Source organism: Centruroides sculpturatus, unplaced genomic scaffold (genome assembly GCF_000671375.1).
Source record: "Centruroides sculpturatus isolate CEXI.00-Female unplaced genomic scaffold, Cexi_2.0 scaffold149, whole genome shotgun sequence".
Lineage (NCBI taxonomy): Eukaryota > Metazoa > Arthropoda > Arachnida > Scorpiones > Buthidae > Centruroides > Centruroides sculpturatus.
In genome coordinates, this window is record NW_019384406.1 from 136,780 (window position 1) to 149,156 (window position 12,377).

The window sequence follows — 12,377 nt, forward strand, 5'->3', positions numbered from 1 at the left end:
ACAAATTGATTAAAAACCTACTACTGTGAGGTAGGAATAAGGACTTATCACACCAGTGATAATAAGCACAAACACTCAAAATATCAATGGGATACATTTAATAAAACGAGAATGGGTGTACATTACAAACTATTAAATTAATAATTGACATGAAATAACCAAAATAACCAAAATGCATTTCGGACTATTGGAATAGTCCCTCTTCAGTTGGTATACATATATAAAAAGGTGAGATACTTAAAATTATACAAGACAAAGGAACCGTTATAAAGGTATGATTATTGAGCAATAAATGGGTGTAGAGGAGACAGGCTTAAGGTGGCTTCATTATGTTACATGGTAGCTTGACATAAGGGTTACTATTATAAACAGTATTAAAATTAGCAGAATAATAAGGTAATTGTTTTACAAATAAGTTATATCTACATACCATAACAGTAGTAAGATGGAGTTTGAAGGTGGTATTGCTACAAGATGCAGAGCAGTTATGAAGGAGGTGTGTTACAGGCAACATGCATTTTGGTTATTTCATGTCAATTGTTAATTTAATTGTTTTTAATGTACACCCCTTCTTGTTTTATTAAATGTATTCAATTGATACCTGGGTGTTTGTGCTTATTATTACTGGTGTGATAAGGCCTTATTCCTACCTCACATTAGTAGGTTTTTAATTAATTTAATTAAACCAAGGGCAAAAAGCAATGTTTTATATTAATGATCAGTTATCCGAACAACCCCAATCCTGAATTGTTTTGGATAATCAATGCTCTACTGTATATATTATTTTATTTTCTTAGGGAAGATAAATTTACATTAAATTATTATTTTTTATATAATTCATTCTTATACTTGTATTAAAAAGTATATTATTCTTTTCAGATATTGATGAATGTACTCTTGGAAGTGATAATTGTAACAGACAAACTCAGATTTGTTCAAATACAATTGGTTCATATACTTGTATCCCACACACATTTGAAAATTGTCCAGTAGGATTTCGTAAAGATTTAAATTCTGCAGGCTGCTTAGGTAAGAAATATGAAATTAATGTCATTTATGGATATATTATTTTTATTAAATTATAATTTAAATAACAAAATTTGTAGATATTGATGAATGTGCAGAAGGATTAGATGCTTGTAATCGTAATGAGGAAATATGTGTTAATACATATGGAAAGTATCAGTGTGAACCAAAGAAAACTCAGAATTGTCCAGCTGGATTTAAGTTCAATGATAATAAAGAATGTGAAGGTATTCAATGGTCATTATATGAATTGCTAAATCAGTTTTATCAGAAATTTTGAAATTACAATTTAATTAATATTTCAATCTAGCTGTAGTTGTTTTGTATTGTTTTTGTTTGTTAATAACAAGTTCATATTTAGTTTAATGTCTATTTATGTGCTGTTATTTTGTAGTATCAGTGTTTTTGTAATGTTTATAAATCTAAGTAAATATAGTACATACAGTCTGCAGTGTTGTCCTTTTTTGTAAAAATTATAAAAAGATGTAGATGAATGCCTTGAAAACATTCATGGATGTGATGATACAACAGAAAGTTGTCAAAACACAATTGGTGGATATAAATGTAATATAAAATGCAATGAAGGATATGTCTTCAATCCTGCACTGGCCAGATGTGATGGTAAGTGTATTATAATTATTTTTTTAATAATAAGTTTAACATATTTATTTAATTTTGTTCAATTTCTGTATATTGTTACTTTGTATACAAATGCTACATAAATTTTAAAATGTAAATATTATAAAAGAGTATTAACATTTGGCATTTAACACAATACACACCATTGTATCTAAACCAAAAAGAATACAGGATATCCAAAAGCAGTGGAAAAGGTTTAAGTAAAGTTTTTTAGATTAGGTTAGGTCTACATATGGCATTGCATTATGAGACTTGGTCTCAAATGCAATGTTGTATGTACTTTAATGTCATTTACAAATTTCTCACTGAACAGTAACTTTCCAGAATCCTGTATTATGAAGGGAAAAAAATGAGATCATTATTATTATTAATAATTCTAATAATACATTTAACATGAATTATTTTATAATGAATTTATAACTATAAGAATTAGGAAATTAATTTAGGTTATTTACATTCAAATTTTAATGTTTCAAACAATATTATTTCCAAAGTATGTTCAAAACTTGAATAATAATTAGCATATAGATGTATAATTAAAGATTTTGTATTGTTTTGCTAATTACTGTAAATAAAATTTCATCTTCCTGATTGATTTCTTAATCGTAAAAATATTTTTTTCTTATAATTTTATTGTTTCTGTAATTTGGATTTTTCATATTTTGTTCATCATTATTAAATTTTTTTTATTTCTATGTTTTTTCTTTTGCTTTGAATGAAGAATATATTAGTTCAAAACATTTCAAACCTTTTTATATGAATAATTTTTTTTAATTTTCACAAATATTCCATTGATTTGCTTTATTCATTATTCTTTAATTTCATTGAGATAGAGATCAGATATAGTTATCGTATATGGTAAATAGAGTATAAGTGAATTTTAACCATGATTATCTTAAAACGAAAATGTTAGAATTATAAGTAAATTTTTCTTGGCATAAAAAATTATTTTTAAAACATTTTTAGAACAATGACTTCCCAATCATTTAAAAATCTCATTACAAAATTATAGTTTTAATCTTAATAAGCATATTACTTTAATTTCAAAAGTATAATAAACTCATGAATAAAAGTAGTTACTGTTTTTGTGCATAAAACTTGTGACATATAACTCATAGAAAATTACTAGAACAAAAATAAGGCGTTCATATAACCCATGCCATTTATGCTTATGTAAGCAGCCATTGCTCCATAGGCCCAAGATTATAATTACAATTTATAATAAGTATATAAACTACGTTCCTTTTAAAATTGACTTTTTGTGCATGTAACTCAAAGGAGTTAAAAAATTAAATTATTTTTGTATTTAATTTCAACTTTTTCAAGCAATTTTTTTTATTTTATGCTATAAATAAACCACTTTTCAGTAAGTTTTTTTTATAATTTAAAAGTCTCAATTTCATGAAATAATTTTTTTTTAATATATGTGAAGTCTCGCATTGAAGATTCTAAGCAAACTAAACAATTTATAGTCTAATCATACAGTATATACTCCTTAAATAGAATGAAAATAAAATTCAGATGATTCATTTTCACTAATAACAAATATGATTCATTAAAAAATAATTATCTGTTGTTTTCTTTGTTACTTTTAGTAAAATTTTTTATTTTAATGTTTTTTGTAATAAATTTTAGATATTGATGAATGTGATGAATTGGATCAATTGTGTAAAGTTTATGAAGTTTGTGTCAACACTCAAGGAAGTTACAGTTGTTTACCATTAAATCTTGCAAAATGTCCACCAGGTTACAAATTAGAAGTGGGAGTTACTACAGAACAAAAATCATGTATAGGTAAATTTAATTAAAATAATCTTTTTTATCAATAATTTTTGTTAAACCAAAATGAAAGAAACATAAATTTCGTATTTTACATACTAATTCTTCATGATTTTTTAAAGCTATTTCTAGTCTTGTTTCAAGTTGGTCCAAGTTTTTCATCTATTCTATAAGTTGTATTAGATAAATTATCTTAGGAATTTTATTATAACCAAACAATCTTGATGGATTATTTTATATAAGATGTTAAAATTTAATCAGCTTGATGTCATTTAACCATATTTATTCTAATAATAAGCACCCTCAAATAAACAGTGTATCTTCAAGATGAAAAAAGTTATAAACCACATTCTCTCATAATAATTCATCTACTACCCTTTTTTCTATTATCTCATAAAATACAGTGGTTTTTGAGATTGCAAGATTGGGCTACAAGTAGCAGATTGAGATATTTGTAGTGCTCTGGACTACTACATTTGGGTGACTTACTACTTTCTGGGCCACTTTAAAAATAATTTGGGCTATATTTCGAGCAATTCTGCTTTACTTTTTATAAAAGCTATCTATCAACCTGTGAGGTTCTCACCGACACATGCTCTTTACCTATACATTATTATTATTATTAATTAATGAAAATAGTGTTCTTTATAAGTAGCCATAGCCGGTATTCCATTTGATGAATAAATTATATCAGTTACATGGCATTTGGCATGTCATACAGAAATATGTAAATCTCAGATAATTTGAAATTCAATAGTTCAAAGTCGTGATTATTTTGTCCTTTGAATTTCAAACTAATTAGGATTTCCAGTATAAATTGATTTAAAACTGTGAAAATTTTCACATCACAAAAGTATCCAGGTAGAAGAAATAAATAATGTTGAAACAAAATATTTTATGTATTTAAGAATAAGTTGGGCCTCCTTTTGCCTTGATGATAATTTCTAAACAACTAGGCATTGATTCATTCAAATTTTTATAATAGTCTTGTATATTAAATTCAAAACTCTGATGATGATGTTGTTTTTAAGATCAGTTTTGTTTGTTATTGATTCTGTTCTGATTGTTCATTCAATGTGATCTCTTATGGGAGCCAACTCACATCATACAACTCCAAATAGCACTAAACTGTCTCCACATTTTACCGTAGGAATCAGGTTTTTCATTTTTAAATATTCTCCAGCTTTTGTCTATACTTTTAGGGGACCATTTGAACCAAATGCATTGAATTTAGATCATCTGACCTCAAATTTGATTTTCAAAACGTTATTGATTTTGTATAAAACTCTTTTGCAAACTTTAATCTTTACTGCTTGTTCTTTTTGTTGACAAACAGTTTTTCTTAGCCAAAAAACCTTTATAGATACTTGCTTTTTAAAGTTTTTCTCACATTTTCTGCAGATGTATGTACTTTACACTCTACAGAAGCCTCAGCAGCAAACTTATTCATGGATTATTCAGCAATTATTCATGGATTTTTCTTCACTTTCTTGACAATGACACATTTCTGTCTCAAGGTAAACATTTCATGACATCCAGTTCAAGCTTTATTAACTACACTATTTGTTGTAAGGAATTTCTTAATGGTATCTTGAATTGTGGATTTTAGCAGGCAAAACTGTTCTACAAGATTCTGCACAGATTTTTCCCTTTTGCCATTACTTAATAATGAGTCCTTTAATAACAATGGTTAATTTTTTGTTTTCATTGTTCACAACGATAAAATAAAATAAGTCAGGTATGAAATAAATACTTTAACTCACTTGTTGAGACAAATTTTTGTAAGCACATTTTTAAGCAAATGATCTGATACACACTATCACTTATTTCCTCTGTCTGGATACTTTTGTAATGTGAAAATTTTCAGTTTTAAATAAAATTATATTTTTCTTTTTGTTCAATGTTTTTGTGCATGTAAATATATTTTTAGTGTAAAAAAGTGTGAAGATTTCAGATCTATCTTTATTTTTTCTTATTTCCTATCATAACAAAAAACTCTTACATTTTATATGTGTCTGGATACTTTTGTGATCTAGTGTAGTTGTATAGATACATATATTATTGGGAACTTTTTAATAAGTATTGTCAAGAATGTGTTTTTTAAAAATTTAATAATTAAACTGATAAGTCTTTATCTGCTTTATACATTATTTAAATAATTAATGTATAAAGCAGATAAAGACTTATCAGTTTAATTATTAAATTTTTTGTGTTTTCTCAAAAAATAAAAAAGTTAAGCACTACACAGAAAACCAATATTCAGCAGAAACTACAAGGATCTTTTAGCCTAACAATGAATGAAATGTTTGCTTTCCCTGTTGGATATTGGTGTTATGTGTAGCACTTTATTACATATAACCAGTTTGAGTCATTGAATCAGTGATTCTCAACCACTGTGCCATGGCACTTTAGTGTGCCATGAGATTTTTGAAGTGTGCTGCCACTGAGAATACCTATACATAAGTGATGTAAGACAAGTAGTTCAATTAGTTATACCTTCCTAGTGTGAATTTGGAAATTGTAACTGGTGTTACCAGTAACTGCCGGTAATTACCAAGGCATTTAGAAAATGTGACCTAAATAACCAACTGCATTTAAAAATCACTGTTATGAAGTCACCGGTTGTCTTGCAGTACTTACCGAAGTAACCATGCGTGCTGCCAAATTTTTAAATTATTAAAAGTGTACCATGATGAAAGAAAGGTTGAGAATCACTGCATTGAATCAATAAAAAAACTTTACTCTACAAATTAAACTAAAAATTAAATCAATGTATTTATTATTATAATTAATTTGTTAATATTAAATATTATAATTGTTATAACAGATGTTGATGAATGTGGTGAAAGTCTTCATTCATGTGATACTGAACATGAAAGATGTATTAATGCAATTGGAAGTTTCACATGTGAAAGTATTCAACATTGTCTTCCTGGATTTAGGGTTATTGAAAATCAAAATGAATGTATTGGTAAATATTGAAGTACAATAAGTTAAAATTATATTAATTATTTTAAAATATCAGTATATATTTTATTTTTAAAACTATAAATCTGTTTAATAGATATAAATGAATGTACTGAAGGTTTAAATAAATGTGATAAACTTCAAGAAGATTGTATTAATACAAATGGTAGCTATAACTGTGTTAAAAAAACAGAATCATACAATACACAATGTCCATTGGGTTATCGTATAAATCATACTGAAAAGAAATGTGAAGGTAGGTTTTAGTGTAAAAAATAAAGATTAATGTAAATTTATGATTCAGTTATATTTTTATAAATATCCATAGACATAAATGAATGTACAGAAATTGAGCCTTGTTTAAAAGATCAAGAAAATTGCATCAATGTTCCTGGTAGTTATCGTTGTCAATTGAAATGTGCACCAGGATACAAATATAATACATCATTTCATTCTTGTATTGGTAAGGTGGTAAACTATCTCAACAGTGTTCTCTAATAATTATGATTGATGTTAAATTTATTAATTTACTAAAACTGAAAATATATTTTCCAAAATTTAATTATGCTTAAAATTTTATTAAAATAGCATTCTTTATTATTTTATATATTTATGTATTTGTAATCTTTAAGTTTAAGAATAAAGCAACAAAGTTTTAAATTCAATTCATTTTAGCACTTAGAATTGATTGAGCAAAATAATTGATAAACTATTTAAATTTAAATTTTGCTTTCTGCTGTTGTTATACATATAAAATTGTAAATAATATTTAAGAAGACTTGATTATTTAACATTGACTTTTATATGCCAGATGTAATGAAGTTTCAAATTGACACAAAATAATTGTTTAAGTAAACTATATATCTGTCATTTAACATTACTTCTTCAGAATTTTTATATCAAAATAGCATTGAAAAGCAATTAAATAAAAAAGTTTACCTAATAATTTTACATTCAAACTTACAACTTAGATTTTAATTGTTCCACTAATTTCTTAGAATAAAACAATCAAAAACATTTGTGTGCAGGTTTCATTATAAGTTTTGTTTAACAATTAATATGAAAATAGCTTTTATTTGCATTTTATACTTGTTTACTTTTTTAGAAGTACAAATATAAATTAAGAAATATAAAGAAATACAAATATAAATTATTCTTTTAGTAATTATTATATAAGTTATACAGTAATATCTATTAACAGTTTCCCTAACTTGTTACTCAATACTCAAACATTCCATATATATTAAAATTGTAACTGTTTAACATATCATTATTTAAGTAGTATTGATTGAAATGAATGTGTCAGGATCTTTCTATTCTCTTTTAATTTAGCAAGAATTTCCCATTTCTTTGTTCATTTTAAGAGAATAGGTCTTGTGATGAGCTAGATACCTGTAATTCCAATCTTATCTTTACTGTATAATACTTGGCTAAAATTGTAAATTCATTACCAGATCTCTGGCCAATTTAAAGTTCATATCAGCTATTTAAAATTTTTTTACTACAAACAATTTTATAGGATTTTACCAAAATATAAAACAGCTTGTATTAGTGACAATAAAGACCAATTTAGTAGGAATATGAATTATTAAAACTGAAATTTAGAAAATATACATGATTTTAAATGTATGTTCAAAATTACATAAATATAACATTAATAAAACACGACATCCTAATACAACAAGAAATTTTTAATTAAATGAATGTTTTTGATCCATTCAAAAACATTTACAGTCGACTCCCCCTATAACACTGTTGATTATTCCATTTTATATGAATTTCATGTTGTACAAGTCATTTAGATTTTACAGATACGTGTGCCAAGCTGTGAACAGCTCATGTATTTGTAAAATCTAAGTGACTTGTACAACATGGAATTCATATAAAACAGGATTATCAACAGTGTTATGGGGGGTCGACTGTATTTAAATAAATATTTCTTTCTGTATTAGGATATGTTTTTTAATAGTAAATATAAGTAAATAAAAGAAAATTTTAGAATTTGGTATTATATTGTTGAATTTTTAATATATTGTTATCTGAAGTATATAGTTATTTAAAGAATTTATGTATATATCCATTAAAGGAGGCTATGTTATTTAATCAGGTAACTTTTCTCATGTAATTTTGACTTAGAGTGTATAAACAAAAAACAAGAATTAGGGAAAGTCATTATTTATCTGTAAAAGATAATTTTCTAACATACTTTATTCAATCAATTTCTTAAGCTGAAAATTTTTAAAGTATTTTTCAAAACTTTGAAACCTGTAAATTTAAAATATAATGACAACAGCATACTAACCTTAATAGTTTGATTTTATGATTTCATCTAATTAAATTATTTTCTTCCAATTAGAAAATATTTCCTTATCATCTGTTTAGTGCAAAACAAAAATGATTTTATAAAATAATATTGGAATTGTATATTTAAAAGTGTAATGTGTTGTCTTTCAATATTGATATATTGAAATATCTATTTCACAATATTATTATATATATTGTGAAGTATCTTTGTGTAAAAATGCCTCATATATAATATATGAATAACCATTTAAGAATTTTCATTATGTATTTTATAACTGAGCAGACTATAGTATTCTCTAGGAATCTTGTCATAATCATTGCCAAATAAAATGTGTATGATGCTGCTAACATAATTGTATATTTATGTGTTAAATAACATAGTTACTAAGGAGATGATAAAAACTATCTACTGTAAAAAAAGAATAGTTTGAGTAACAAATTTAAAAGTTAGAACATTGTAACTTTGATAATGGCATATAATTATAGCATTTATAACATTGTAACTGTTATGTATAAGTCATGTTTACAAAAGTTCTTGTGTGTGGCATCTCTGTAACAACCCTGTATTTCCATCTCCATCATATTGAACACACAGGCATCTCTTGCAATCATCTGTTAATGAATTCTGCAGGACTGGAAACTTCAGCTGACAGAAACTGTATCATTGCCTGTTGGTCTGCTATGGATGGATTTGGAATCTATTGCAGAATTTATAACCAAATAAAATTATGAATTTACTTTTACTACTACTACCACCTACAACAATTGTACTTCAAAATAGTCATTACACTCTATAATTTAATACAAATCCAAACAAGAAGCTAAATGAAGAAAATATATAATTAATATTACACCACTATTTCCATGTATAGATCATACATGGTGCAAACACAATGTATCAACAGGAACTTTTTGAATGTGTATTATATAATCCACTTTTATCATTATGACCTAAATAATATATAATGCTTTTTACAATTTTACAACTTAAACCTCTTATATAAGGAGAGATCAAAAAGGAACACACAGGAATTTTTTTTTCTTTTGCATATAATAGAACAGCTAAGAAAAATGTAAAATATATGCAAAGAAGCTAGCTGTTTTTCAACATCAGAACCATGTCTGTTGAGAATTTTTCCTATGGTGGCTCAAATTTTAGTATCCCTTGTTCATATAACTCCATTTTCTGGTTATATAGTCAACTGCTCATGACTGATTTTACTTTGTCATCTGATTTAAAGTGTTGCACATCCAGAAATTTTCTCACGGGTCTGAAGGGTCAGGTCTGCACTTTAGGGTGGATGTTGGAGCACCTCCCAGGCAAGTTGCTCAGTTTTGCTAGGAACAGCAGCTCAGCATGGGGATGATGAACATTGTTGTGAAACAGTCTGACATTAGTAGCACCTCTGTTGGGATATTTATTATGAAGGAAATGATGCAACTTTGTCAATGTTAATGTGCTATATCCCAGAAAATGGAGTTTTATGAACAAGGTATACTAAAACTGGTGCCTAGCTATTAAATAATTTGCAAAACTTTCATGAGCATTACTTTTTGATCTCTGTTTCTATTATCTCACAACATTCTACATATAGAATTGTTAGTAAACACTTATTCTTTTAGTAATTCTATCAAAAATATGTAATTTTAAATTAGAAACTTTCTTTAAAAAAAGATAATTATAATTTACTTACCTTTGACTCATGTTAAATAAGATAAGATATACAGGTAGTAATAATTATTTTTCGACGTGTATGTATAAAAATGTTATGAGCTTATGAGAAAACTTTTAACATGTATCAAAAAACAAACTGCTTTTCTGGAATTTCTTCAGAAAAAAATTCTTTTGGTGTATAATTTGAAACAGGAGTTGTTATATATGTTTTTAACATGCAATATTGTTACTAATTTTAATCATAAAGTCTATGGAAATGTATTTATTAGATTTTTATATTAATATTTAATTAATCATTTTTCTCTTTTTTCATTTTCAACAGGTGAATATAGAATTTTACTTAAATGTATCATTTTTATTGTTTATGTACTTTTGTTATATGTTGTGTGATGTTGCTTTGTCCTGGTCTAGATGTTGATGAATGTGCCGAAGCTAAAGACAGATGTGATAAAAATAGGGAAAAGTGTGTAAATACTCAAGGTGGATATCGATGTGATAGAAAAGATCCATGTTTATCTGGTTTTAAACTTGATAGAAATGGTGTAAATTGCATTGGTATGTTATTAGTATAACATACAGATCATTTTAAAATGTATTTTATGATTTTAGAATTATAATTTTTGTTAAAATATTTATTTATCTTCTACCTTTTTTTTATATAGATATTGATGAGTGTACAGAAGGTACTCATAATTGTAATACTGAAACTGAAACATGTTTCAATATTCCATCAAGTTTTCATTGCATTGTTAGATCTGAATGTGGAAATGGATATCAGAAAAATAGTTTTACAAATCAATGTGAAGGTACAAACTTTGTGTTGTAAACTAACTGCATTCTGTTTAACTTATTTAGTTTTAACTTTTTCAAAAAATTTAAATATTATCATAAAGAAACTCTGATTTCTTAAAATATAATCATTAAGAAAAGAAATTATTAGTAGTATTTATTTCTTTTTAATATTTTAAACAATAGAAAATGTTCTATGTATGTACATCAAAATCTAATGGAATTTACAGTCAACTTCAAAGTAACTTGATAAATATATATCAAACCTCAACACATATTTTAACTTGGAAATATGAATAATAAATAGAAAATGTTTTATATAGAGTAATAACTTAAAATACTAAAATTTTTAATGTTCTAGTACTTTCTAACATTAACTATTTGTCACCAAGAATACAGTTTTATTAGTATGGAAGTGAAGAATACAAATACAAAAATAGAACATATCTCTACACCAGTTACATTATTTTTATATTAAAGATAATAATGAATAATTATAAAAATTATTTTTGTAGATTTAACAAAAATAATAGTATTAACAAAATTAATTATATTGATATTTAGTCTTCCTAGTGCCTTATAATTGATTAACACACTAACTATTTCTATGTGATTGAAAGAGATTTTGTGCATCTTTCTTGTTGACTACAGACTTCAAAGTTTGTTTGACAAATATTTCTGTATTTGTAATAAGTAGATCACAGGAAAATACTTAATTGGAAACAACTTGATTATGTTGATTTAAGACTTTGAAGCCATAACATTGTGATCATTATGTTTTCATCTATTTTAACTTTCATTATATCAAAATGTATGCAGCTTTAAAATAATAGAAAAGTTTTTTTTAAAACCATTACTCATGTTAACAATTGTATGAGATAACATCTAATTAAATTATCATATTAAACCTTCAAAAAATGATTTTAAAAAAACGAGTAAAAATTCTTCATTAATTCACATTTAAAAACATATATAAAAACTTCATATTTTTATGAATATTCTTTAAGTTATTATTTATCTAATGTAAAACTTAAAAATGATTCAAAAAGGATAAAAGAAAGATAAATATGAATGATGTTATTTAATGAAAAAGACTCAATGCTAAGAATGGTCAAGTTGGGGCATATTGTTATTCTGTACATTCTTCTTTTTTAATATTAAGATGTTGTAAAGTACTATATTATTTTTCCGGAAAAAT

At 25.5% G+C, this 12,377-nt stretch overlaps 1 protein-coding gene across 3 annotated transcripts in view; it reads left to right on the forward strand.

The window, feature by feature from the left end:
* Window positions 1-12,377, forward strand: part of LOC111618856 (fibulin-1-like) — a 46,850-nt gene that overhangs the window by 13,512 nt on the left and 20,961 nt on the right. For all 3 annotated transcript variants that reach the window (XM_023360457.1, XM_023360458.1, XM_023360459.1), the window contains 9 exons: window positions 880-1,029; window positions 1,107-1,253; window positions 1,510-1,647; window positions 3,301-3,459; window positions 6,272-6,415; window positions 6,509-6,667; window positions 6,740-6,874; window positions 10,802-10,945; window positions 11,053-11,196. In XM_023360457.1, the coding sequence (XP_023216225.1) occupies window positions 880-1,029; window positions 1,107-1,253; window positions 1,510-1,647; window positions 3,301-3,459; window positions 6,272-6,415; window positions 6,509-6,667; window positions 6,740-6,874; window positions 10,802-10,945; window positions 11,053-11,196 (1,320 nt within the window). The remainder of the gene's footprint in view (window positions 1-879; window positions 1,030-1,106; window positions 1,254-1,509; window positions 1,648-3,300; window positions 3,460-6,271; window positions 6,416-6,508; window positions 6,668-6,739; window positions 6,875-10,801; window positions 10,946-11,052; window positions 11,197-12,377) is intronic.